General features: G+C 59.2%; 2 protein-coding genes and 1 long non-coding RNA gene across 4 annotated transcripts; 2 read left to right on the top strand and 1 right to left on the bottom strand.

The window, feature by feature from the left end:
- Positions 1 to 364: 364 nt before the first annotated feature.
- Positions 365 to 3,916, top strand: LOC135316751 (uncharacterized). Its single transcript, XR_010376005.1, has 3 exons — positions 365 to 998; positions 1,142 to 1,263; positions 2,098 to 3,916. It is a non-coding gene; the product is annotated as an uncharacterized LOC135316751 (long non-coding RNA).
- On the bottom strand, positions 3,914 to 14,004 carry MFSD2A (MFSD2 lysolipid transporter A, lysophospholipid). The gene is made up of 14 exons (XM_064471230.1): positions 13,890 to 14,004; positions 13,682 to 13,804; positions 12,977 to 13,101; positions 9,392 to 9,515; positions 9,181 to 9,259; positions 8,429 to 8,601; positions 8,230 to 8,320; positions 7,499 to 7,620; positions 7,117 to 7,200; positions 6,113 to 6,196; positions 5,672 to 5,784; positions 5,319 to 5,462; positions 4,935 to 5,111; positions 3,914 to 4,558 (listed from the first exon to the last, which is right to left on the bottom strand). The coding sequence occupies exons 1-14, from the start codon at positions 13,965 to 13,967 to the stop codon at positions 4,501 to 4,503; spliced, it is 1,575 nt and encodes a 524-aa protein (XP_064327300.1). The 5' UTR covers positions 13,968 to 14,004; the 3' UTR covers positions 3,914 to 4,500.
- Positions 14,005 to 21,008: 7,004 nt separating this feature from the next.
- Positions 21,009 to 25,547, top strand: MYCL (MYCL proto-oncogene, bHLH transcription factor). Of its 2 annotated transcripts, none has more exons than XM_064471251.1 (2): positions 21,009 to 21,763; positions 24,235 to 25,547. In XM_064471251.1, exons 1-2 carry the CDS (start codon positions 21,259 to 21,261, stop codon positions 24,795 to 24,797), a joined length of 1,068 nt encoding a protein of 355 aa, XP_064327321.1. In that variant the 5' UTR covers positions 21,009 to 21,258; the 3' UTR covers positions 24,798 to 25,547. The 2 variants fall into 2 exon arrangements, with proteins under 2 accessions (XP_064327321.1, XP_064327322.1); XM_064471252.1 differs by having other exon boundaries at positions 21,010 to 21,763; positions 24,238 to 25,547.
- Positions 25,548 to 27,575: the final 2,028 nt, after the last annotated feature.

Below are 27,575 nucleotides of genomic sequence, written 5' to 3'. Positions count from 1 at the left end.
TACAGCTTCCCCATGCTGTTGCCAGGTGGTTGGTGCCTTGACCTCTTTCCTCCAAGCACCACAGGAATATTTGCTTCTGTTTTTTTAGCCATGAAATGGCTAAAATGCCTTTGTGTCCCCTAGACAGTGCCCTTTGGCTTGTTGCAGCCGCAGGAGAGTACTTGTCCCTGCTCTGTTGTGGTGTGAGGAGGGCACTTGTCCAAGCTCCAGCCCACGTCTCTGTGATGCTCAGCAGCCTCCAACTCCTCTGCAGGAGCAAACACAGTCCTGTGCTTTCAGAGCTCCCTGAATGGTCTCTGGTTAAGGCTAACTCTGAGTCCTGGCCTGCACACAGAATTTCATTTCCCAGCAAAGCAATTTAAAACTTTATTCCTAGGAAAAGCAATTTTTTTTTTTTGGTGTAGCAGGAAACCATCATGCTGTCCATCAGTTTCTGGCCACGTACCGCAACGTCTTGGCTAGTTACATCCTTGGAAACAGTGGTTTTGCAAAACATTAACTAAAGCCCACCAAAACAGGTCGATAACCTTCAGTCTCTATTTGCAGACAAAGTGAGTGACCTCAGGCAGGTGGCACAGACAAGGTGATCCCTGGGGACATGCCTCCGTCCTGCACGCCTTGGGCTGCACGGCTGGCCCTGGGTTAACTCAGCCTTCCCCAGCTGGTGACAGACCTCAGCCCACCTGGGGATCAGCATGCCAGGGAGGTGGAGCTGGTCACCGTGACCCCTGGCCAGCACCTCTGTCCCAAGCACAGCCCTGCTCCAGCAATCCTGCTTCCTCCCAGAGCTTCCCAGGCTGAGCTCATTTCCAGCTAGATCTGTTCCCTGATCCAGCCCCCCACGGAGACTGTACCAGCACAGCAGGGTGGCTGCGCTGTCAGACACCCCTTTCTGTGGGAGCCTGTGCTTGGTTCAGCTTGAAGTGTCTAAAACAACCCCTGGGTGATTTCTGCTGCAGCATGGGGCAGGCACGTCCCTCCAGCCCAGGGGCCAAGGGGTAAGTGTTTGGAAGTTTCATAAATCTCTTCCTGCTGTGATAAACCTGAAGCTCTTTGCCCTTTCCCTGGGGACAAGGAGGGACGTTATTCCTCACCCTCTACAAAGAGCAACTTTTCACGCTTCCACTTGTCCCCCACGTAGGGTAAACAGACACAGCATGGCTGCTGTCACCTTGGGGACTGTCCCTCCTGCTGCTTCTGTCTGCCTCATCTAGGAGGGGGGAGAACACCTGCCTCTTGGCAAAGCCACCCTCCACAGAGGATGTAAGTCCAATTTTGCAGGTTCACCTGTGCCCTTTGGAGGCCATGACTGATGTTTACTTAGTTTTGTCCCTTCCACAGGTGCCCCACGGTTGGGGTGAACATTTGGCTGTGCCCTATCACCTCCCAGCCCCATCTCCACCTTCCCCCGGCACATCCAGCCCTGATGGCGTGTCACTGCCTCACCTCCGTGCTGCCCTGTGGTGTGGCCAGGGCAGCATCCTCCCAAAACACCCTTCTGAGAGCTCTGTGCTGCAAGAGAGGCAGAGCTGCCCACCAGTCTGGGCTCAGCCACGTCCACTGGGAGCACTGGGAGTGCTGGCACCCAGCAGGTTTCCCCAGGGCTCGTGGTGAGCCTTGCAGCTGGACCAGAGGCCCTGGGAAGGGTACAGGGTGCACTAACATGCCTTGACGAGTGTCAGTAGAGAGGGCTGCCCGCAGCAGCCTGCCCTCCTCTCTGAGCAAGCCCTGGGTGCTGAGACACGGGCCTGCACCCCTGCCCATCGCTAACATGCGCCTTCACCGACGTACAATGAAAGATTCTTTCCTTGTGAACAAAAGGCGCCAGACAAACTGGTTCCCTGAGCAGAACAGAAACCCTCTGCTCCCTTCCAGCATGGGCAAAAATACACCCCTAGCTCGGGAAAAGGCTCCCCAAGCAGCTGCCACCAGACCAGTAACCCCTGCCCCAGCTGGCCTGGAAGCCTGTGAAAGCCCTGACTCCCAGCACTCCCAGATGGTTTCCGAGCAGCACAGCCCCAGCCCGTATGCCGTTACGGGCATCGGCTCAGCAGGTGCTGAGCACACAGCTGACACCCTGCATTTTCCATGTTCTAGCTTTGATTTCACAAGGCCAGCTCTGCCCAGACATCAGCCCCGACACGTGGCTCACCCAGCCAGCGCAGAGGACACAGCAGCAGCATAACTCCAGCTCTGCAGGGGAGTGCTGCCTGGACACTTGGGTGCATTTGCTTCATCATCAAGGTTAGTGTGGATTAAGCCATGGCACAGCTGCTGCTGGAGGCCAGCTGTAGGTGCTGGCAGCATCTCCCCATGCAGTTCTGGCCAGGAAGATGTCCCATGCCAGAGAGAATTTCTTCATGCTCGGAGTGAAAGCCCTCTGTAATCACAGCTGAAGCAAGACATGGTCTCTGCTCCAAGGCTGGAGTTTTGCCCAGGGCTCAGTGCTATCAACTCCCATGGTCATTTCCACCACCCCCACTCCCCCCACCTATTTTCATAAAAGCCTCAAACAGAAGAGGTGTGCTCAGCTAAGAATGTCAGCCCCAGTTCAAGCTCAGTGTGGCTTTAGTCTCTTGAACCAACTGCATAAAACCTGAACAGAGAGACTCCTTGAACCCTGCAGAGCCAAAAAAAAGAGGAGGCAAAGAATAAAATGTCCCTGATTTCTCTTGAAACTCTTTGAAAAGAAAAGCTAGCAACAATCTTTCAAATCCATGGAGACAGCAGCGCTGCCCACACCCCTCGGAGGCAGCCAGCTCTCAGCAACAGCCAGGATGACCCATCGCAAACCCAGCCAGGAGCAGGGCAGGGGTCAACACACTTGCAACGGTCTCGAGCTCTGTGCTTCGCTGGAGGGCTGCTGCCCTCCTCCTCCTCTCACAGAGGGTGCACATGGCAGCTACCTGCCCTGCCACAGGGGCTTGAGAGCCCTGGCTTCATCCTGCCCTCCGTCATCTGCTGCAAGCTCCATCTCTGGGGCAGGGAGCACCCAGGCCAAGGCTAGCACTGCCTGCTGCCCTCTGCTCAGCACAGGGCCAGCTCCCAGCCTCCTTGCATCATCCCTTCTGCTTCTTTCCATGATCCTCACCCTGGTGGCAGAGCAGGGTCCAGTTAAGCATTCACAGCTAAGGTCTAATCCCTCTGGCTATTTTTAAAACCCCCATCCTCATTCCAGTCCTTTGTACCCAAATGTGGAACAAAGGATGAGCCATCCTTCCCCCAAGCCCCCTCTGCTCTCAACTCGGGCACCGACCCCACAAATTTCTTGGTGGGACAGATGTGCTTAACACACTGTCCCCCAGTGCAGTGGCCATGGGGACAGAGCAGCAGTGCTAGCACAGTCCCCTCACACTGGGGATTTGCCCCAACCATATGGGTGGCTGCTTCATCTCTGGCACATCCTCCTTGTGCTGCGTTCCCCCTCTGCATTACGCTTGCTGCCACTACTCCCGTGGGCCAGGGAGGGTCCCCATTTCTGCTGTGGAGAGGGGAATGCAAGAGCAAGGTATAAATATCCACAAAGATTAGCCCTCGCTCAGCACTGCCCTGGAAGAAAGTGTTGAGTGTCACCCACAGCCCACATTCCCTTTCTCTCCATGCCCCAGCTGCCTCTCCTGTTTCCAGCCCTGGGTTCACAATCTCTGCAGCCAGCACTTTCATTTCATTCCTCCCTCCACCCCCATTCCCTCTTGAAACGGAGAAAATAATAGAGCCTTTGTTGGGTTGCTGCGGTGCAGGCACCGAGCAAGGAGCCACACGGGGGTAAGGGGCTGCTGGGCACGGCTGCCTGCCTGGATTACGGCATTCCTGCACCTTTGGCTCAGGGGAAGTCAATCCTGCGCCCTGTGGCATGTAAAGGGACCCTGGCCTTGCTGACATCCACCAAAAAAAGCAGCCAAACAAAAAAATATTCCACACCCACACTGCTGACTACTTTTATGTAAATTAATATTAAGTCCTTGAGTTCAGTTTCTGTACAGATATATACAAATGAAAGTTTTATATTTACATAATTAAGTTAACTATAAAAAAATGGAACAGCTTTCCAAATTAGTGTCATGGGTACAGACAGCAGAGGTGAGCTCACGTCCTTGGCGCGGTCACATTGACAGTGTAATGTACACTAACCATTACCCCCAGTTCCGCAGGCGATCGGCCCCACATGGGCTGGGCACAGACAGGCAGCGGGCACGAGTGTTACAAGCAACAGGATCCCACTCCAGGCTTTTCTGCTCTCCAGGACCCAGCAGGGAATAGTGCTTGATTCTCTTGAGGCACCCAAGTACCACAGGGTCAATTCGTGTAATGTACACTACTAGTGCTCTGTGGATCCCGTGGAAGGCACAAGAACAGCACAGATCCCGTGTTCGAGTTGGTCGATGCTCTGCACAGCTTCTCTCAGGCACTCGACAGCGCACACTTACAGTGGCACGAGGCTGGTCCGGGCCCCGAGCCCCTCGGAGAGCACTGGTGTGAGCAGACAGACCCAGTCTGGGGTCACACGATGCTGGCTAGTTCTGTGTTGTCCGACTCCGAGCTGCTGTTGCTTTCCTCCCTGGGGGCAAAGAGTTGGGGAGGAGACATGGAGTGAGCCACAATGGAGCAAGCCATGCCTCCAAACAGACCTGTGCCTTGGAGCATAGGAGCCTCTAAAGGGCTTGAGAGGGACGTCACCACCTTGCAGAGTCCCCAAACAAGTTTTATTTAGCAACTGGGGCGGGTTCCCTGTTAATCTCAAACACTTCACGCCATCTCTTTGGAAGTCCGGATTGGGAAAACAAGTCAGCCCTTCCCTCACCCCACCACCCAGGCTCCTGGAGGATTCTTGGACAAGTCACAGTGTGTCCCAACCCGTCTGGGCCTGATCCTGCCTCCACACACCCTGCTGGCATGCCGTGCTTGCTACCTCCATAGCACAAGCCAACACTTACCTTAAGTCCTGCAGGGCTTTCTTGTTTTTCTTCCGCTTCTCCTCATTGATGGGGTACAGCTTGAACAGGAGCAGGCCCAGCAGGATCAGCCCCACGGGCACAGCTGACACCAGCATCTTCAGCGTGAAGTTCACCTCACTGGGCTGGGAGCAGCCCCGGGTCTGGTACCCTGCAAAGCTGCAGACAGAAAAGAACCTTCAGGCAACAGAAACTGAGTTTGTAGGAGACAAACTTGTCTCCTGCAGGTACAGGTTTGTGAAGCCACAGCTGGGTCTAGACCCCTCCACCTCCCTCCCAGCCCTTGGGAAGGAGAGATGCCTGGATGCAGAGGTACCAGATTGGCCTCCCTCCCTCCTTCTCCTCAGCTCCCATGCAAAAACTCACTCTAAGCTGAGTGTGGAGATGCCCAGGGAGACCCCAGAGGCAAACTTGGTGAAGAAGACATAGAAGGAGAAGAAGATGGCTTCATGGCTGTGGGAGTCAGGGTGCTGCAGCTTGAAGTCATCTATGACATCTGGGAGCATGGACCTGTGCAGAGAGGAATGGTGAACACTAGGACAGAGCCAACAAAGCACCTCCTCCCCCTGCTGAGAGGATTTCCCTCCAAGTGCCCCATCTTGGGCTGAAAACATTACAAAAAGGCCTCCGAGGGAGTTCCAACCACTCCAGCAGGCCCTGGAAGCACTTTGCCCAGCTCTCAGGGTGCAGTGCTGAGAGCACCAGGACTTCATACTCACCAGGGCAGAAGGAAGGCAGCTGCGACACTGATCCCAGCTGCAATGGCCACGATGTAGGTGACGATGAGGTTACTGTCCAGGACAGCCACCAGGGTGAGGAAGGGGATGGCAGACTGGATAGGGGACAGAAACCAGGCTGCGTCAGCAGTGCCTGACCCAGACCCCTTGGCCTTTCCCCTTCCCTCCCATGCACACCAGCCCTCTGACCACAGTGACAGCCAGGGAAGCAGTGCAGCCTTCCTCCCAGAGCCCCGCAGTGGCCATTTCCAGTGGCCTTGGCCACATCCGTGACAGCACAAATAGCAGGACGAGGGACAGGCACTAAACCAGCAGCAGCCCCTGCCCAGCTCCAGGCCCTCTTGGGGGGGACACAGCTCTGCTCACCCCACGTGGGAAACACCATCCTTACATGCACCTCTGCACTTAAGGGGACCCACTCACCGAGATGCCCACGTAGACAGCAGTCTTCTTCCCAAAGCGGGTAAGGAACCACTGCCAGAAGGGAATGGTCAAGGTGGCTGAGAGCTACGGGAAGAGAAGGGGGTCGTGGTGTCACTTACTGGCTGGGCTCTTCTCTGGGAGAAAGCTCTTTCTAGCAAGGAGCAGCTCCTGGCCACAGCCTTCCCTATCACGTTTCCAGATTTTTGCAGCACCTCTGCTTTCTACATGTTCCTGGGGCTGTCACGCAACCCCGCTGCCTACTCCTGCCCTCACCCCATCCCTCACCTGCCTCCGCTTCTGGGAAGGAAAGCTCACAATTGGAGCAGGCGTGTGGGGCCACCTCCTCCACGGGTGCGGAGCACCCTGGCACCCGGCACCACCACCCTCAGGGCACCTGGCAGGAGCCGGCACACCCGCCCAAACAGAGGGAGGACCTGACTCGATCCTCACTGCTAGGTAGGGACCTGATCTTGTTGCTGCTGCCTGCACACAGCATGCCCAAGACCCAGGCTCTGTGGGGACCTTGGCACTGTGGACCTCTCCACCCCATCGAGCAGGGAGGGTGGGAAGGGCTCCCAGGGACAAAGCAAGCTGGAAAGTGCTCTCAAGGAGCTGTTTTGCTCCATCTTCCTGGCAGTGAACACTGAGATCCTTTTCTTGAGGCAGGGGGAAGGGAGATAAGTGGCAGGATTTGGACAAAAGGCCCCCACGGCTCCTGGTCTCCTCTGTCTCTGACCGCCTTCACACAGGAACAAAGGCCTCGCTGTTCCTGCCAACTCACCCGGCCTTTGCAGGACATTTGGCAGCTCCTTCTCCCTTCCCTTCTCCCAGGGGACCTTCGGTCACTGTCCCCACGGTGGACTATCACAGCCCCATGGCCTCCCTCCCCTCAGCCCATGGAGCACCCATCCCATGCCAGCTCCTGGGGAGGGCCCGGGGGATCCCACAGCATGCACCCACTGCAGTCTCGGCCCCAGGGGGCTCCAGGACAGGGCAATACACACCATGATGGCTAGGAGTATGTTCTGGAACTCGTTGCGGAAGCCCAGGGTGTAGGTGCAGAAGAGGGCAAAGTTGCCCTCCAGCAGCTGCAGAGGAGGTAGACAGCAGTTAGGGGGGGACAGGCACCCCAACCACCCCAGAGACACGTGCTCCTCCTTGCAAGGCTATGCCCAAAGCACGAGCAGGCGAAGAAAGCGGCCATTCGCCGACCCATCCGAGGGCACGAGGCCACATCCTTCCTGTGCCCCGGGCAGCTCCAGCTCATTGAGCTGCCACCTCACATGCTCCCAGCCCACCGGGATCTTGTTTGGGCCCTACACTGCTCATCCCCCAGCCATCTCCAAGCTTCCCTCTCCCTCATCTTTCAAGCCCAGCTGTGCTTACCATGAAGGCCAGCGAGGTGAAGAGGAAGCCAGCAATGAGCTTGATGTAGGCACCATGGTTCATCACCAGCTTCAGCCCCCGGAAGAAGGAGACAGGCTCATCCGACCGGAGCTCAGAGCCCTCTGGGGAACAGAGCAAATCAGCCCATTGTTAGAGCCACTGAAATGGCACCCCTGGGTGCAAGGGGCGCAGTGCCTCATGGCTGCTGCTGAGCACCCTGCATAAGCCCCTGCCCACCTGCAGCATCCCACCCCAAGGGAGTCAAGGCAGTGCCTGCAGGGACCTCCCTGCCCTCACACAGGGGTCCCTCAGGCCCACAGAGAGGGGAGGATGGCCTGGCTGATTCGACTGGAATAAGCAGAGCTTGTCACAAAACAGTGGGAGAAGAATAAAAGCTACTGGACTTTGGATATCACCTCACCCTGGGATGCCCTAGCTGGCACTAGCAACCTTGGCCAGACAAAGCTGCAAGATAAATGTTATCTCTAACAGTGCAGAGCAGGGAGCTAAGTCCTCAGGGCTGTGCTGTAACATACCCTGGAGATGCTCTGGCCTTCTGCAGCACCTTCCCTAGGCCCCCATACTCAGTCCTCAGCTCTACCTGCCCCACTCCTCTGACACTTGACCCATGAACAAGGTGCTGAGAGCTCAGCCAGGGCCCTGAGGAGCCGCTGGCAGGAGCCACAGTGTTTCCACAAGTCCAGAGTATTCCATCATGTCTCAAGCCTCACCTCTCTTCTCCCGCACACCCGCCGACAGGATCACAGCACAGAGGATGTAGAGTCCCCCGATGACCCCCGCAGCAATCATGTAGGCATTCCTCTGTGCAAAAGAGGGAGCGGTGAGGGAGGGGGCTCGTCCCAGGAGCCAGCCTGATCAAAAAGGCAAGGAGAGTGTGGCAGGGGATACCAGCAGGTCTCCCCAGCTTACCGTGTCTGTGAGCAACCCAGTGTCATGGGTCATGTTTAGCTCCTCCATGGCCACCGAGGAGTTGGTCTTGCCAATGAAGAGAGGGGTCTCGATGCAGGGAGTAACCACATTGCCCACGATCTGGCCCTGGATCGCAGTGCCCAGCACAGTACCCAGCACTTCCACTGTCATACCTGGAGGGAGAGGCCAGCTGGACTAAGCACCTTTGGGCACAGGTGCAAAACCCTTCTCCACAGCAGAGCCTCCCCAGCTGTAACCCATTGCCCTTCACCAGGAGAAATGGGCCCATCCAGCTCTCCTACAGCTCCTGCCAAATCACCATGTGATAAAGCCTGCACTACACAGGGAAGGAATGTTTACTAGGGAAACTGAGGCACAGAGCAAAGCCAAGACTTGGTCATGCTGCTCCCACTGCTGTATGAGCAGGAGGAAAGACCTGGGAGCCTGGATCCCCATCATCTGCTTCAGATGCTTGGCCTTAACAGGGACCATCTCTCCATCAGCCCAGCTCTCACCAGACTAGACAAGGATGTCTGCTGGAGGAGCCAGGGAAGAGGAATGGGAAGAGCTGGACCAGCTGCAATTCAAGCCCTGAATGATGTTCATCACACACCATCTTTGGGGTAGGGTGTGATCAAATGAACCCTTCCAGCAAGGCATCTGGACGAGGATCATGCTCCAATGAGAGCTGCAAAGGAGCTGGGCACCAGCTGCCCCCAACCATGGCAAGGAAGGCAGGGAAGTACTCTTACGGTAGGCGGTGGCTGAGTCCCGCTCGCTCTGCTCCCTGCTGATGAACATGGTCAGCGCTGAGTAGGGCACATGGAAGCACTGCAACGGCACAAGGAGAATTAGCTCAGGGATGGGAACCTGTCCCTCTACATAGCTCAGCTAGGTGAAGGCAGGGATTCATCCTCTCCATCCCTCACCCACCAGCCCTGGTGTGTGCAGAGCCCAGCTCACCGTCACAAGGGTCTGGAAGATACAGTAGAAGATGAGGTACCACATCACTTGGCCTGTGGATATGTCCGGCACAAACCAGATCAGAAAGTAGGAGATGACAGCAAACGGGGTGGAGAAGATGATCCTTTGGGAGAACACAGTGTTAGCCTTGTGGGCACACAGTGCCTGGGCAAACCCACCAGCCTGGCTCTTCCCACTGCCACATGTCCAGTGGGGTTCAGGCATCTGACTTTGGAGGCCCCTGAGCTGCCCTGGGGTGGCCCACCCTGCTCCAACACTTGGATAGGAGGTGGTTGCCACAGGGGTGGTTCAGACCAGGCTGAAGGCAGCAGCTCAGATCTCGCACAGTGGGAAGGGGGAAGAGCTTTATTTGCAAAAGCAGACATCCCTGCTTTGACAGCAGGAATTGATCCACTCCTGCCTTCAGCTTTCACTCCCAGCTCCAACCTCTCCCCCAGACAGCACTACTGCATGTTCAGCAGGATGGAATCACCTCCCTTATCCCAGCAAGGGCTGGGGAGCAGCCAGGCAAGCACAGCCTGCTCCCCAACCCCACGGGCCCAGCAGACAAATGCCTCTCACCAGCTTGGCTTCGCTGCCAGCCCTCCCTCGAGCCCTGGTCCCAGGGTCACCTCTGTTCTGCTGCAGGGATAGGGCATGCCAAGAAGCAGGCTGCCCAGCTTCTTGGAGCTGTGGGCACAGGGACACGGGATGAAAAGCACAAGAGAGGAGCAGAGGGGATTGCTCAAGCGCTGGGCCTTGGCAGTGGTCCCAGGAGGACCAGCGAGTGAGGGTGATCGCAGCAGGAAGCCACACAGAGCATCTCTCCCCTTCATCCAGCACATCTCACAACCCTTGTCCTGCTGCAACCCAAAAGGGGAACAGCTCTACCCTGCACCAGCAGCCAGAGACCACCACAAGCACCCAGGTCCCCCCATCACTCAGGAGGGGACAGGAGGAATTCCTCCTCCTGGAGGGAAGCAAGCCAGGTGTTGAGGTTGCATCCACATCTGTTTAGGAGACTGATTTTGCCTGGGGATTTGCAAGCACCCTGCGCTCCACAAACTACTGGACGGAAGCTGCATCCTGGAATGAAGCCAGCAGAACCGGACACGGGACAGAGCCATGCAGTCAGGGCTGGCCCTCTGCCACTCCATTGCCAGGGTACAGCGAGATCTTTCCGTCAGGGCTGACATACAGAACGGAAAGTTTTAAATTTAAAGTTGGGCGGGTGGTGGGGGAGGGGACAGATGGGAAGAGAGCAAGAAGCTGAATCTCCATGGATGGAGAGCCGGCAGAGGCATTGCACAGGACGCAACACATGCACATTTTTCCATGCGCATGTCATCCCGGTGGGGGGAGTAAAGAGGGAAGTTGGCTCCGCCACTCTTCTCCCGCGTGCTTATCGGCTCACGCTACGTGGAACCAAGGGAAATTTCGAATGAGTCACCGCGCAGCAGGAACGACGTCAGACTTGCCGCGGGCGGCAACGCTCGCACGTTGTGTGCGCCAATGCCCCGTGGGCCCACCCCAGCGCCAGGGTGCTGAGCCCTGGCCAGCGGCTGACAAGTGACTGCGAGTTACCCCTGACCGAGGCTGAGGTGGTTAAGACGCGGCGGCGGTGACGCGTTCGCCCGCTCATTGGCCGCGGAGCGATGGTGTGTTCCTTTGTGCGGCGGCTCACACCCCCTCGCAGCCTGGCGGTTAACTGTTTGCAAACGGCTGCTGCACCGGAGAAGGAAGGTCAAAGGCAAGGCTCTTCAATCACCAGCACATCACGGAAAAGTTCAGTCACTAGGAAGTCTGAGGTGATCAAGGAAATGGGCTAGGGGTAAAGCGCAGTCCCCGAGGCCTGGGGACAGGAGGAGGCAGCCAGTGGATGAGCTGCTGGGACAAAATGGGCCAAAAAGAAGAAGAAAGAACTGAAAAGGAGAGAGGTGATGGCCCTCAGGGAAGGTCTCCTCTCACTTCCAAGGGGCTGGAGCAGCCCCAAGCTTTGAGCTAGAGCTGCCAGCAGCTGACTGGGGCTCAGCCTCACAGATCAGACCCTTCAGAGCCTGGCAGAAACTTTGAACAATAAACCCTCACAGGCAGAGGGGTTACACAGGGTCACCTCATGGGTGCCGAGGATTGGGGTCAGGCAGCAGCCTCTGAGGCCACCCCACAGCCGTGTCCTGCAGCACCTGCGGCTCCTGGCTTTGCACGGAGGGAAACTGAGGCAGAGAGCAGCTCCACAGCCACACCAGCCTGGGGCTGTGAAGCCCCACGCAGCCAGCCTTACCCCAGCCAACAAACCCTGAGTTTGAGAGGTTTAAACTCAGCTCAGCTCCGTCCAAATTAGACTCAGCTGGTTGCCCTTGAGCCATGTACAACAGGAGCAAGCTCCTCACAGCCGGCTGCTCTGGCACTGCTGAGGGGCCCAGTGCAAGTCAAAAGCTCTAGCTAATTTTAACAAAGCAGAAGCCATTTGGAGGAATGCAGCCGCTCCATCCCCACCCCCTGCCTCGAGGACGCAAGATTACAGAGAGCAGAGTTGCAGCAGCCATCCGAGCGCGCGGCTATCCCACGCAGCCCTGCCTGCAGATCCAGGTGGCTCCACGCAGGCAGCTCTGCTCTAATCTCTAGACCCCAGACCCCACCACACATACGGCTGCAGAGAAGCTATTTCAGGCCACGCATGGAGTCTGGCTTTAACAACAGCCGACTGCCACTGCCCAGAGCTATTCCAGGAAAGCCCGGAAGCAGAGGGTATAATCTGCAGGGGAAAGGACTGTGTCCCTCTAATTCCACTCCCCCCATGCCCACCCCTTTTTCTGCATTGTATTTCAGCAATGCCACAGGCACCCAGGACATGGGTTATTTTAGCACAGCACACACCACCACATCCATGCTTAGGCATTAACTCCCTGCAATGGTCCCTGTCCACACACAGGCAGGTGTTTAAGGACATCCTAAGTCTGCCCTGGGTGCAGGCACGAGCTCTTCAGGGCTTCACAAACCCTGTTCCGTCTGCTCCAGTTCCCTCAGGCATCCCTTTGCTCAGCACCCTGCTCCTAAGGGCAGAGGAAGCACCCACATGCTGACACCCAGATCCATGACAGCTGTTTTTCTGCCAGGAGAGCATCCTCGTGACTGTCAGCCAGCACCCCACCACCACACATGGATCGCGCTCACCCCCCCATCCCTCCTCCCTACGGCTGCGATGCCACCTGCTCTGCTGGCGACGTGGCCCTGCCACCAGCCAGGGCTCAGCAGCCACTGCAGGAATAAAGTCCAACATCGGAGCATGGCATCAGGGCAGCTCTCAGGGAGGCTGGAGCTGCTGCAGGCGCAGTGACACAGAAGAGAGCCAGAGCCAGCTTGTACTGGGACAGCTTGGGACCAGTCAGAATAACAGGCACACAGACTTGAAAGCCCAGCTGTTGGCAGCACCACGGGCTTTTTGGGGTGCTTAGCACCTCACCTGGATGAGATAGGGTGGCAACATGTCCTGCCCTGCAAGCCTCACACGAGGGACACCCAAAGCTGACCGGAAGCACTGTGACACATCAGGCAGGGACGCAGGGTGCTACAGGCGGCTCTTACCAGGGCATGAGGCGGCCAAAGCGGGTCCATGATGATTTGCTGATGAAGAAGCCCACCATGGGATCTGTGATGGCATCCCAGGCTCGCCCCACAAACAGGATGATAGAGGCGTAGAAAGGGTCCAACTGCAGGACAAAGATCTTGCGTCAGGACGTGCAAACCCCCGTACCCCCACCTGCCCTTCTTGAACTCCTCAAGACCATTCCAACAGTATCACAACCCCACTGCCATTTGGGAGCAGGGGAGGGATCCCTCAGCCTCTCCCAAGGAAGAATTTGAGCATGATGACCCAGTCCCTCCCAGCACTGCCCCACCACACTCCTTCCACACCAAACTCCTGCCATCTTGGAGCAGATCTCCCTAAAACCCACCCCACAACCAGCAGGAGGGTGCCCCGCGGGCACTTCCTCCCCGTTTCGAACCAACCCGGACCGCTGCGGGTTCGTGGGACAGATCCTGCGTCCCACAGGACGGACACCTCAAGCCCATTTCACAGCCTGAGGCACGGAGCGGTCACACGGCTCCACGCGTGGGACCGACCTGGTGGAAACCCACAGCCTTTGCACCGACGTCCACGTAGGACCGCGATTCCTCGTGACCGACACACGCTCCCTTCCACTCCGCACTGGGCGCTCCCGTCTGCCGGAGAAAGCGGCACAGGGAGCTCCGGTGTCGTCCCCCCCCCCGGCCCCGGTCCCCCCGTACCTGCGCCACGTCCAGGAGGTAGATCTGGAGGAAGAAGCCGAGGGCGCAGCCCGTGATCTGGTAGGGGGCCCCCCCGACGGCGTAGCACACCTTGCTGCACACCGACAGCCGCTCCCGGTTCTCCTGCAAGCGGGCTCGGCGTTAGCACGGCGGGGAGGCGCCCCCCGCCCCCCTCCGACCCCCCCCCCCGCCCGGTCCCGGAGCTCACCCTGCGGCGGGGCTGGCGGCAGGCGGGCGGCAGGAGCCCCCCGGCCCGGGCCCGCTCCGCGCCGCCGCCCCCGGCCATGCCGTGCACGATGAATGAGGCCGCCCCGCTCCCGCCCGGGCTTTGTACCGGCTGCGCCCCGCCCCGCTCCCCGCCCCCACCGAACCCGCCTCCTCTTCCTCCCTCCCCGCTCGGCCTCCAGCCCCCAGCCCCTTCTCTCCGGCCGCCCCCCCTCCGGCCTCATCCTTCTTCCACGCGGCCCCCATCCCTCATCCCCTCATCCCTCCACCCCCCAATCCCCCCGCCTCTCATCTCGCACCCCCTTATCCCTCCGTCCCTCTATCCCTCATCCCCTCATCTCTCATCCCCTCATCCCTCCATTCTGCCATCCTTTCATCCTCCATCCCCCATCCCTCATCCTCTCATCCCCCCATTCTTCCATCCCTCATCCCCCATCTCCTCATCCCTCCACCCCCCCATCCCTCATCCCCTCATCTCTCATCCCCCCACTCCATCCCTTCCCTCCATCCCAGTCCTTCATCCCTCCATCCCTTCCCTTTCTGCATCCCCCCATCTCCTTATCCCTCCACCCCCCCATCCCTCATCCCCTCATCTCTCATCCCCCCACTCCATCCCTTCCCTCCATCCCAGTCCTTCATCCCTCCATCCCTTCCCTTTCTGCATCCCCCTGTCCCTCCATCCCACCACCCCCCAGGTGCCCCCGTTGATGGCAGAGGCTGAGCAAATACTGCGTTGCCCTAAGAGGGGTCGGGGCAGAGGCTCCGTCACCTGCCCTGTCCCATGGGTTCCCAGTGGCATTAGTCAGTGAGGGTTGGGGACTGGAGACCCTCAATACCAGCCCTGCATGGCCCCACTCTTAACCCCCCTCCACGTGGGCCCATTGAAGGGGATGAGGTGAAGCAGGACCCCCCCAGCATCAGTGCCCATGGCCACTGGCTGCTGCACAACAGCTTCAGTGGGTGACGGTGGCTCCCAGGCCCCAGGACCTCTCCCTGGGCCACCTGTGGTGTCCCCCGTGCCATATGGCCACGTAGACATCGATCCCAGCACCTCTCAGCTGTGCGGGGTGCTTGTTTGCCCACCAGCAGGTACATGTACACCTGTGTCGGTGCTGTGTCACCACAGTGACAGCCAACTCCGCTCGCCTCAGGCCACCAGGTTCAAAGATCAATCACCCTGAAATGTGCCTGCCGTGAGATGGAGCTTCCTAGCAAGGGCAAGCCAGCGGGGCCAATGTGGCACGCAAAGCCATCACCTGATTGCCAGCTGCAGTAGGACTTGGAGCTGCACTTACACGGGGACAGGGACGGGCAGGGAGGACGGGCAGGGAGGATGGGCAGCTGGCACCGAGCAGGGATGCAGCAGAGCCTGAGGGGGCACTGAGGATGAGAGGGGAGCGTGACCCCTGGCATGGAGCGGTGGCACAGTACCTCTAGGTGCTCCCCAGTTTCGGGAGCACTGAACTGGTGTCACCATTGACTCAGTTTCCTGCCTGTCATACATGTGTGGCAGGCTCCTCCTGCACTGCCACAGTCACAGCCCTGTGCCTGGTCACACTGGGCGCTCAGGGATGCCACCCACCAGGGAAGGGAGCCCATGCAAGGTTTCAGGCTGTCCAAATTTGTTCAGTGACACAAAATACCTTGAAGGAAGGTGTGGGCAATGCCACTTGCCCAGCCGGTTTGGCAGAGACCTGCCATGCAGTGCCGTGCTGTGCTGGCTCGGGCGCATCTGGCACTGGGCAGCCCCAGGACAGAGCTGGAAGCCCCCCAGCTTCCCCAGGAGAGAGGAGCCTGGTGTTGGGGATGGGCTTGTACGTCTGCTGGCACACTTGTGTAATGAGCTTGCTGGGCTCTGCCCTTCCTGAGCATCAGAGCTCGGGAGATTGGGACAAGCATTGTGAGCCTGCACTGAAGTGAGCAGCACAAACAGTTTAAGGGGTCTCAGTTTTGGGGTTTAAGAGGTCTTGATTTTGGGGTCTGTGCTGCCTCCTGTAGTGGGTGGCCAAGAGGAGTGTGTGACAGGGGCATGTAGCTGTGGCTGGCTCGCTGCTGGCTCTGGGTACTGGCATGGAGCAGAGGGCCCTGGACACCTTCTCACTGGGGATGACTGTGTCCCCAGGCAGGATTAGTGCAGCCGCTGGGGACATCCACGTGAGTCTGTGTCCCTGCCGGAGCCCAGTCTGGCACCACCACCAAAGCACAGATTTGGGTACCCCAAAGCGCTCTGTTCCCCCGACACACATAAGCACAGATCTGCCGGGGAGGCGCATTTCAGTCAACACCCACCAGGTTTGGTTCAGGGCCTCTGCTTTTTGCCTCAGTTTCCCTCTCCACTGGAAGGCCTGTTGCACAGGAGCAGAGGGGACTCCCACAGTGGCACTTGCCCACCCTGGAGGGACCGGGCTTCCCTGAGACAGGGTAATCTCCTCAGCTCGCCATTGTGTTTGGCCCCAGCACTACTGCTCTGCTCCCTTTGTCCCAGGGGCTCCTCAGCTCCTCATGCTTTTGGCATTCCTGTCCTTGAGCAAAGCCCTAAGAAACTGCCTCCTGGGCAAACATGGCTTTAGGGGAACAATGAGCCACACTTTGTGCTGGAGATTGTGCAGAAAGATAGGTGTAGCCCTGCCTTGCGTATGAAGTAGGAGAAGTAGAAAAATCTGGATTTCCCCAGATTAGGAGGATTTTCTCCAAGTCTGGTATTGCACAATCTCCAGTGGGGGATTTTAGACCTTCCTCCCAAGCAGATGCTCTGGGGGATCCTCATGGCAATAAATGAGCTGCGGAGGGCTGATCTCAGTGGGGATGTTAGTGCAGCAGCTCCTGCCTGGCTTGAGGTCCCCAGGGACCCACAGGTTGGGCTGAGTCACTCACAGGGTCACCCTTGGCACCAGGACCAGCTCAGTGTGAGGGTCTGGCAGGCAAGACCAGAGCTCAAATAACCCTCTGATGGTGATGCTACCCCATCCCAGCCTCCATGTCCCTGCGCTGCAGACACCATCGGGCTCCAGGGGTGACTCTTCAGGGGCTGAGACCCAAATGCTGGCCCTGGGGACATGGGTTCAGCCCTGGAGACAGGGATAGGGATGGGGTCTGCCCTAGTGGGTGATGGCTCTGCCATCTGGCTGCCAGCCACACCTCCCTGCTGTCGGGGATCCAGCACAGCCCAGAAGAGGAACTGAGCAAGCATGAGTGCACCCGAAACCAGACAGCCCTGCCAGGCTGGGCCAGCCAGGATGGGGAGCACAGGCCTGGGGGCAAACGGCAGCGAGCGGGTCAGAGAGCTGTTGGGCCAGCCTCGGTGTAGCTCCCATGTCGCCTCAGGGACAGCCCTGCCCACACACCGCAGAGCTTCCCCAGGGCTCAGGGCATCTCCTGGCATCAAGCAGACTGTGCTGGGGGCAAAATGGGTCCAGGAAGGCTGAAGAGGCAGCAGGGCTGGAGGTGATAGTGCATTTTCCTCCCCCTTCTCTGGATTTCACTGCCTGCTAAATTCAGAGTGGGTGGCTGCACCCCCAGGGCTGGTGTGACCCCAGGGCTGTGAGCACTGTCCCCTGCCCCATATGATTGGGCAGCATTTCGTGGTGCTCTCATACCCCACAGGGACTTGGGCAGGCGTTTTGCAAGGGCCCAGCCAGCCCCCACAGCTGCTGCCCGACAGCTTCACCAGGACAAAGGGGATGAGTTGCATGACAGCACGTGGCAGCCTCCCTGCACCTCTCCTGTGTGGGACCCTGGGGAACGTGTCACAAGGCTGAGGGGGACAAGAAAAGGGGCTGGGGGTGTGTTGGCATAGGGTCTCACAGACTCTGCTGACCCTATGGACCTGGGACCCCTGCAGGGATGGCAGGGTGGCTGGAAGGCTGCTGCTGTGACAGGGTGGGGACAGCTGGAGGATGAGCCCAGCTCAAGGTGCTCCCAGGACACCCGTCAGCCTCGAGGTGGCCCGTTCACCATGGGGAAGCACTTTGGGGCTGGAGCTTCAAAGTCCAGCCCTGCTGTCAGTTGGGATCCAAAGGGCATGAGGGCCCAGGGAATTGCCTTGCATCATGTGCCGGAGCCATGCCAGCAGCCAGCCGGGCCAGGGCAGCTCCCATGGAGCTGTGCCAGAGCCCTGCGACCGGGGGCACAGCGAGTCATGACCCATGGGCAGCCACCCCAGCCCTGTCACCCATGGTGCCACAGCCCCCGGGGCACTCACTGTTTGCGCAGCCGGCGCGGGCGCTGGCGGTAAGAGGTTCTTGGGTCCTGTTTGCCAAGTGCCTGGAGAGGGCAGGATGAAAGGGCTGCGTGGCCCCTCCAGCCCTCTGCAGTGGTACTTTCACACTTTTAAAGCATCCGGAGCCCCTTGAAGCCGGGACAAGCTCCTGCCTCACCCTGGGAAAAGCCAGAGGGGTCCCCGAGGCCAGCAGGGAGGGAGAAGCAGATGTGGACAAGAGCTATAGTTGTAGGAGCCTTTGCTCCTGTACCAGGGGATGTGTTGGTGTTGGAGCAGGTGTTCTGGGGCAGTGCCGGCTGTGTCCTGAACTGTGACCCTTCATGGCTGCTGACCCTGGCAGCGCTGGGGCAGGATGAGCCTCTGCAGCCCCTGGGGCAGCTCAGCCCTTGCCCTTACTAGTGACAGGGCAATTTGTTTCCTAAAGACAAAGAGAGGGCTTCACCTGCACTTCCCAGGAAGGTCGAGGGGCTGGGAGCAGCCCTGGGGTAGAAAGAGCCTGGCAAGGGACATCCTGGGGACATGCCTAGGTCTCCCAACCTGGCTGGGGACCGGGACCAACACTGAGACTGGAACACAAAGGGAACATCAGTCCAGGCTCCTCGGGGCTGTGTGGGTCCTGGAGCTCCTGCCCCAGCCCCACAGGCGTGTAGGCAGGATTGGGATGCTCAGGATGGCTCTGGATGGCCTTGGAGGGTGTGTGAGGTGCTGGGGCCATCGTGGGGACCCCACAGCACCCTTGTGCTGGGAAACCACAGCCCGGGGTCCAGCACCCTCCTGCTGCGTGATGGTGGCAAAGCTTTGCAAGCTCAGCTACACCCTGGGTCAGCAAGGAAAGCAGCCTTGGGGCACCCCACATGCTCGGGGACCCCCAGGACAGCCACCAGCCCAACGTCGGCTTTCAGCCCTGCTCCTCTGCCTCCTTCGTGCCCTCTTGCCTACTCAGGGATGGGGAAACTGAGGCACAGAGCTGTGCGCAGCGAGCAGCACTGTCCCCCCTGGGCGCTCCCATCCGGGCCGCTGCTCTGGCTCAGCTGAGCGGGGCCGGGGGTGCCCGGTGGCGTGACCCACCCCTTGCCACCCGCCCCACAGCCCCACGGACGGTGGTTTGCTAACGGGCCCCGGCCCGGCCCGAGCCCCAGCAGGTGGCGCCCCGCGCCCGCCGGTGGCGGCGGCCGGAGCCCGGGAGCGGGCAGACCGGGGGTCCGGGGGGACCGGGGGGGACCGGGAGCGGGGGGGGGCGGGCTGTGCTGAACCACGCTGGGCAACGCTGGGATGTGCTGGTTCATGCGGGGCTGGGCTGGGCTGGGGGTCGTCTGTACTGGGCTGTGCCGGTCCATGCTGGGCTACACTGGGCTGTGCTTTGCTGAGCTGTACTAGGCTGTACTGGGCTGTGCTGGTCGCTGGACTTGGGCTGATTGCTTCCTGCAGGGCTGGTGCTGCAGCCCGAGGACCCAGCCTCCAGCCCCCCCAGCTCCCAGCGCCACTGGCCAGGGCAGATCCCATGGCCCCGACTGCACTGGGTGGCAAAAGGAGGGTGCTGGGGCTGAACTGGGTTAGGGATGCTGCTGGGGGGAATCTGCTCATCCGGGTGGGCTTTGTAACGGCACATGTGTGTGTAACGATGCCACAGGCCTTAGCACACGAGGTGAAAGCCTCAGCTGTTTTCACAACATTTATTGCCCTTCCTAGAAGGACCTTGGCAGTGGAGAGATGCAGCATCCTGCTGGGCTCACCTGGGTCCCTGAGGACAGTGTGTGTCTCTCTGGTCCCCCAGGCTGGATATGCCAGGCACCACATGGGCAAAGCTGAGTTTGGGCAGCAACGATGGGACAAAGTGCTGGTGGTGGGAGCTGCGTGTGTGAGAAACAGCTCTGCTGCATCCCAGGCCATCCATGGCTTCCCTCCAGCCTGATGCTCCTTGCTTACCTGGCAGCTCCCAGCCCCTCCTGGGGGGCACAGCACTGCAGCCCCTGTGCTGCCAGCTGGACGTCCCCAGGAGGCGGCTGGTGCCTGTGCTCGGCCCTTCCTCTGTGGACAGACCACGTTCCTCGTGTGTGTGTGGAGAGTAAAGCACCATGTCCCCCTGTGTTGATTTTCTGGCATTCCCATGGCCCCTCCTATTTTTAGCCACCCCTTTGCTGGAGTTGGTGGCTTTCAGAGCAGCAAAACTCCCAGCTGGGCCTGTGAGTGCTTTGGGGCATGCCTCAGGGTGGCACCCAGGGTGGCACCCTGGGCAGGACACAACCACTAAGTGACCCAAAGCTTCCCAGGGCCAGAGCTGCTCGCCTGCCTGCGCCCGCAGGGAATGGCCACGCAGCAGCAAAGGGTGGCTGCGGCAGAGGGTGGTGGCAGTGCCCCGGTGTGAACTCATCGGGAGGTGGGGGGATGGCCGGGGGGGGATGTCAGATGGCAAAGGGCACTCGGGGGTGGTCTCTGGTAGCAGGCAATGCCTCCCTGTGACTTGTCCCCGCTTTGCCATCGTGCTCAGCCGAACGTCCCCAGGCTGGGGGCACAGATGCGCTTGGCCTGGGTGTCCTCAGCCAAAATCTGCCTTGGAGGAGTCCCTCCGTAGCGCTTGTGGGGAGGGTCCCCCGCAAACCTTGACCATTCCGATGGACTAAGGACGGCATCGGGAGCTGGCAGGACGCTTGGGGGGGGTGGGGCAGAGAGGGTCCCGCAGCCCAGCGCACGGCGTGGCCACTGGTTAATAGCCCCGTTAGCATCCCCGGTAGCAGGACTGGGGAACCCGTGGCGGGGGGGATCCTTCACACCGGGCCCCCCGGGGGGCGGGGAAGAGGGCAGGATCCCGCCCTCTATGCAAATCTGAGCCCGGCGATTGGTGGGTGGGCGGGGCCGGGCGCCGCAGACAGGCTATAAGGTGGGGGGGGCCACACAATGCACCCGCGGTCCCGGCTCGGTGGCTGGTGCCGCCGCGACCCGCAGTGCCGGGGGAGGTGGGTGCACCGGGGGCTCTCCCGCCTTCATCCATGGGGCTGGGGGTGCCCCTTTCCTGAACGGGGCTTGAGGACCGGGCGAGGGGGTGCCCCCTTTTCTTTCTGCCCCCCTCCCCTTGCCTTTTCCGCCCCCAGGCTCTGCCCTTTCTCCCCCCGCTCCCCCACCGCTCCATGCAGAGATGGAGTTTGACTCGTACCAACACTACTTCTACGACCACGACGCCCAGGAGGATTTCCACCGCTCCACGGCGCCCAGCGAGGATATCTGGAAGAAGTTCGAGCTGGTCCCCACGCCCCCCCTGTCTCCCCTGGGTACCTCCGGGGAGAAAGCCTGCTGCTCGGGGGCGGAGGAGCGCTCCGGCTGCCTCTCCCGCTACTGCCTGGCCGGGGAAGAGCCGGAGTACCTCATAGGGACGGGGGAGATCTTCGGGAACCTGAGCGCTTTCATCCTCAAGGATTGTATGTGGAGCGGGTTTTCAGCCCGGGAGAGGCTGGAGAAGGCGATGACAGAAAAACTTTCCACGAGCACACAGAGGGCCACCCCCCACAAGCCCTCCTTCGCGCAGGATTTTGGGTTCAGCAGCTCGGTGAGCGAGTGCGTGGATCCCGCTGCCGTCTTCCTTTGCCCGCTGGCCGAGAGCAAGATCCCCGCATCCTCGGGATCCGAGGGCCAAAGCGATTCTGGTAAGGGATCGAGGTGCGGGCTGCACCCCGGCCCAGCCGCCCTCCAGCCTTGCCGCAACCCGCGGGGAGCCCGGCGTGGGGAGGACACGCGTGTCCGCACATGTGCGTGCCGGGAGCCTCCCAGCCAGGCAGCGCCTTTGTTGCGGCTCCAAGCGAGCCCCGGTCCCGGCCCCACGAACAAAGCGGGCTCGGCTGCTTCCCCTTCCCGTAGGGCTTCTGCTCGCGAAACCCCTACCCCTCGCAGGAGGGTGCGTGGGCCTCTCTCCCCGGCCCCTGCGTGGATCTCTGGTGGCCCCCCTCGTTCCTCCCGGCCCCACGGGAGCCTCGCGGGTAGGTTGACGTGGGGCAAGTTTGCAGCTCAACGTCGAAAGTTTGGGATTTTTTTCCAGCGTTGCAGCGTGTCCTGCTGCAGGCTCGTAACTTCGGCTGCTTCCCCCCGCCCACGGAGCCCACCCAGGACGGGCTTTCCTTGGGACAAAAGGCAAAATATCCCCTGGGGCCGGCAGGTTGCGGCTCCGTGGGATGGGCGGGAACATCCCGTATCAGCTGTGGCACGTCGTAGCCCACCCCGCACCCTTCTCCCGGGGCACATCTCCTTGTCCCGCGTGGGGGGGGGGGGGGGGGGGGGGGGAGGGCTGTGAAGTGGGTGCCTCTGAAACCCACCAGGCAAGGGGATACCACACACACACAACCCGCATCTCAGGCCATAACCACCCGTTTTTCAGTCCCTATTGACAAACGGGTGTCGTCCTCCCGACCACCCCCCACCCCCCCAAACCTCCCGCCCCGGGTGGGGCCATAGGCTGTTTCCCCCGCTCCCGCGGAAGCTGGGCTGACTCCGGCTGCCGTGGAAGCGTTGACACGGCCCCACGGTGCCTTGACCCCGTTAATAAATCTGCCGGTGGCAGCGACCCGCACCGGTGAGTCACGGCGCGGGACGGGGACTTAATGCCATTAGGAGCCCGGGGGACGGTAAGCAGGTCGCGGGCGTTAAGAGGCTTAACCCAAACTGGTGGGGCGGGCTGTGGGGAGGGGGGCCGTGGGGGGTCCCGGTCCCCGTGGGGTCCCCGGGCTCGGTCCGGATCCGGCCTCGCCACGTGGGCGCCGAACAAAAAGCAACAGATTGCAAACAATGAGAGGGGCCGCGCTGATGGACAGGGGCGGGGGGCCAATGGGATGGGACGGTAGCCGGCCGGCCCCGCCAGACAGCCAATGGGTGGTTCGGGGGGGCGGGGACCCGCCGTCCGACTTTTATTAATGAGCGGCGGGGTGGGGGCATGTGTGTGTATACACGTGGCTGAGACCGGCCTGGTTGTGACACTGATGACCTCGGCCTCGGCCTGTGTGGGGCAGCGAATGCCCCCACCCCACCCCCCAGTAGCTCCAGTACCGGGGTGGCTTGGGCTCGCTGGCAGAGCCCCCAGAGCCTGGGGCGGGTGTGGGTTGGGGACCACAGGCAGGAGAGTGCCCTGGAGCCCAGCTCCTGCAGGCACTGTGGGCCCTGTCGCTGGAGGTGTGGGGGTCAGGCCTCTGCCCAAGATGCTGGTGGGGGTTTGAGCACCTCGGAAGACCTTTGGTGAGCGGCTGGATTTTCCCCCAAAGTCTAAGAAAGAAAGGTGGAAGCGCATTCCTAAAGGGAGAGCGATTGCAGGCGTGTCTGGAGCCGGGTCACCACGCTGGCCCCGTGGGCCAACTTCGTGCCGCTGGGCTTTGCTGGGGTGGGACAGGCTGCAGTGACAGCAGACTGGGTCTGTTGTGTTCAGTTACTCTTTATTTGGGTCTTGCAGTTCACAGGTCTGATAGCCTCCCCCCCACCCTGCTTTGAGGTTCACCGAGTCTGTTGGAGGGTCCCCTTCACCTCTCCCTCCCCCCCTGCACTGTGGGGGACTGTCTCCTCTGTCCCCAGGGAGCCTGGCCTGAAAGGGGTTTATCACTTGTGAAAAGTAACAAGTCTCCGAAGTGGGAAGCTGCAGCCGAGGGGAACAAAGGGCAGCTCTGCCCCTGCATCCTCATTTACAATTCCAATGGGCCATGAAAGCTCTGACCAGGATGAACTTTGGAGTTAGGCTGGCCCAGGTCCCCAGCATCCTGCTCCTCCTGCCCCCCTGGGCAGGTGGGCTCAGGGTGTTTTCTTGCCCAATGATCCTTTATCCTGGGGACCTTTATCCTGGGGATGTGTTTCTGTTGATGTGGAAGTGTGACAGAAAAAAAGCCCTATCCCAGTTTCAGGGGACTGGACACATGAATGTAGAAGGAAACCTCCTTCCCGTGCAATAGTATTGGAAAAGACTTTAAATCGCGTAATCCCTTCTGGAGGGTGCAGAGTGGCTTTGCAATGCATGAGCAAACTTTTGTGGGATGGCAGCAGGGAGATTATTGGGGGGCTGTGGGGGAGCCGCAGTGGGGTCAAGAGGGGTGACCAGGGGCTCCCAACTGATAGTGAGTTCTTTTTTTGCCATTTCCATTTTGAGCAGAAGGAGAGGAGATTGATGTGGTGACGGTGGAGAAGAGACAATCGCTCAGCCTAAGGAAGCCGGTCACCATCACGCTGCGTGCCGACCCCTTGGACCCCTGTATGAAACGCTTCCACATCTCTGTCCACCAGCAGCAGCACAACTATGCCGCCCGCTCGCCGCCAGACGCCTGTCCCCCACCAGAGCCACCCCAGCAGGATGAGCATGAGCCACTGAGCGCTGCGGAGCCAGCCCCTGCCATCACGCTGCCTGAGCCCGGCTTGCCAAAAGCCGGCAGCAGCCCCGGCTCTGACAGCGAGGATGTGGCCAAGAGGAAAAACCACAATTACCTGGAGCGCAAGCGGCGCAACGACCTGCGCTCGCGCTTCCTGGCCCTGCGGGACCAGGTGCCTGGCCTTGCCAGCTGTCCCAAGACGCCCAAAGTGGTGATCCTGAGCAAATCCTCAGAGTACCTGCAGTCGCTCATCAGTGCTGAGAAGAGGATGGCCGCCGAGAAGCGGCAGCTGCGGCTGCGGCAGACCCAGCTGCTCAAACGGATTGCTCACCTCAAGGGGCACTAGCACCCAACGTGTCCCCCCTTCCCTGGTCCCCATGACCCCCCTGGCTGCCTCTCAATTTGCACATTTTTTGGGTTTTATTTTTTGGTTGGTTGGTGAACTGTTGGCCCCAGGGGGCTGGAGCACATGGTGGTTGCTGCATGTGGGGTGGCTGCAGTGGTGCTCCTAGCTGTGGGAATGGGTCCACAGTGGGGGGCCCCCTCCATGGCATCGCCTGCCTGGGCTGATTTATTGGCACCGGGTGTTGCAAGATTTTCCCTGTCCCGCCTGTGAAGCTTTCTCAAGTGACTTCTTCAACTCGCAGGCTCAAATCTGTTCCCTGTCCCCGGCAGCCCCTGTACCCCTCTCTGCTGTTTGCCACCAACAGCATCGCTCAGAGCTGCCCCTGGGCATCCATCTCACCCTAAAAATCCCAAGCAACCATGATCTGCTTCGGCTCAGGGAAGCAGGCGGCGGCAGACGCAGAGCCCAGCACGAGGCTCGTCTCTGGATGGGTCCCCATGGAGATGGCGACGGCAGGATGCCTCACTCACCAGGGATAACAGCACCATGTGGGCGGTCCCCCTGCTCGGCTGGACCATACCTCACTTTCTTACCACTTCACGCAGTAGCTTGTCTTGGATTTTATGTTCTAGAAACTGCTGCTGTAACTGCGAGTCTTATACTGGAGGCTGTGTTTTTTTTATACTGTATTTTTGTACCACTTTTTGAGAAGTATTGGTAAAGAGTTTGCTTTTTTTATATATATATATATATATAAAAAAACCTTTTTTTGGAGGGGTGTTCCTGCTGCGGGGGAGGGCTCAGTCCTGCTGCACTTTAGGGAGATCAGGAAGGGGCTGGCTCCTGCTGGACCCTTGAGCTGAGTCCTTGCGGAGGCCAGTTCCCCCCTTGCAGCTCTCCAAACCACCCATTTGCAATAACAGGGGATTTTTTTTCCCCTTTCCCATCCTTGTAAGCATCCTTGTGACCCCTTTTCCCACCCTTGTGAACACCCCCATCACCAGCAGCCACTTAAAATCCCCAGCAAAGCTTTGGGCTTTGCAGGGAGCCTGGCTGGAGGGGACAGGTTGGGTACACAGTGGGGCTGTGCTGCCTTTGAGGCTTCCCCTGCCTGTGCCATCCTGCCGCCCAGCCTGCAGTGGGGTATGTGGGTGGCAGAGTCCCCTGTCCCCTCCTGGGGGTGCTGGCAGGCGTGGCCCCGCAGGACGGCACCCTCGGGTCCCTGCTGACCTGCTGAGAACTGTTAGAGTTAACACTGTGGTTGGATTTAGCACTTTCTTCATTACCTCACACTTCATAAATAAATAAGTTTGCAACAGCCTGGGTTGGCTTTTTCCATGCAGGTGGCTGTGGGTTTCCATGCATTGTGCCGTGATGCTCCTGGGGGGGGCTGGCCTGGCTCCTGGGTGTTGGGGTGTCCTGGCCAGTCATGGGCACGAACAGAAATGAAACAATTTGGCACCAGGGCTTGGCTGCCTTGCTGCCAGTGAGACTGAGCTCTTTGTCCTGGCTTTCTCCCAGTGATCAAAACAGAAGTGGTCACAGTGGTGGGGCCAGGGAAATGAATCACCTGGATTATTTTTCCTCCTTTTAAGTGGTTTTATTGGCAAGGAGCGGCAGAGAGCCCACGCTGGTCTTGGAGAAGGCTTTGGTGTAACTATAAACCTCCCTAATGGGGCTTGGGCAGTCGGTGTGGGGCGGTCACTGCCCTGTGGGTCAGGGGATGGGGCCGTGGTTGGCAGTAACCCTGGGGGGGAAATGCAATCCGCTCGCTTCAAGGGGCATCGGAGAGCTTCTTATGCCTGGATCTGCCAAGTGGATGAAATGACATACGTGTGTGTTCTCCCTGCCATCCATGAATTTGATGCTTTTGGGTTTCCTTCATACTGGCGGCAAAAGTCTTACTCCAAATGCAGGAGGGGTGTGGGATCCTGTTACTGCTGAGAGCTCAGAAGAGATCTGCTGCTGCAGGAGGCTCAATCACCCGGTGGAAGCCAGCCTTATAAAGAAATTATTCTGCACAGAAGCCCTTAAATGCCCGTTCCCTTTGGTTCCGGCAACATTTCACATACTCTGCAGGTTGTATCACGCCATGTCAAAGCATTTTAGAGCTGTATTAAAAGGTGCTCACAGGAACCACAGCTTAATCATGGAGCAGGGTGACCTAAATCTGACACCTCGCCTGTGCGCAGGAAACAAAGCCCAGATACACCAGTCCCTCAAATGTTTATTTTTGTTGTGTGTACACTGACACTTGCAGACTGGTGTCTTTTTTCAGCTCAAAGTCACCCTCCCGATAAGGTTATTAGTAAGGTGTGCTTTTTTGTTTCATGCTGAAGGCACACAGGATGTTTAAAACATTATTTTTTTTATTGGAAATGATGTGCACGTCCCATAGCCCGAGCTGAGACCATCAATGGAAAATGTAGCTGGTCTCAAATCAAACTGAGGAACAGCAGTTGCAGTTCTGCACATACCTTTGAGTTTTGCTGCTTAAAGCCCACATACATAAATATATATCTACCTGAAAATTTGCTGATTACTAAAGGGGATGCCTCCTCTCCTATTGCCGCGGTAAGGACGAGGAAAGCAGACTGACAGTGCTATGAAGCGAACAAAATAAACACACAGGGCTTTTCCTCCTCTCTTGTTCAGTGCCGCAATTTGCAAGTGTGGGCTATAACCATCAGAATTCTGCATTTCCAGGCCTGATACTGTTATTTCTTTAATGCAGATTGCCCTGCTCACCCCTTGCTCCGTGAGACTCACCCCTTGCCT

Source organism: Phalacrocorax carbo, chromosome 22, assembly GCF_963921805.1.
Source record: "Phalacrocorax carbo chromosome 22, bPhaCar2.1, whole genome shotgun sequence".
Classification (NCBI taxonomy): Eukaryota; Metazoa; Chordata; class Aves; order Suliformes; family Phalacrocoracidae; genus Phalacrocorax; species Phalacrocorax carbo.
Note: the sequence above shows the minus strand (reverse complement) of the source record. Positions and strands in the feature narration are given on the sequence as shown.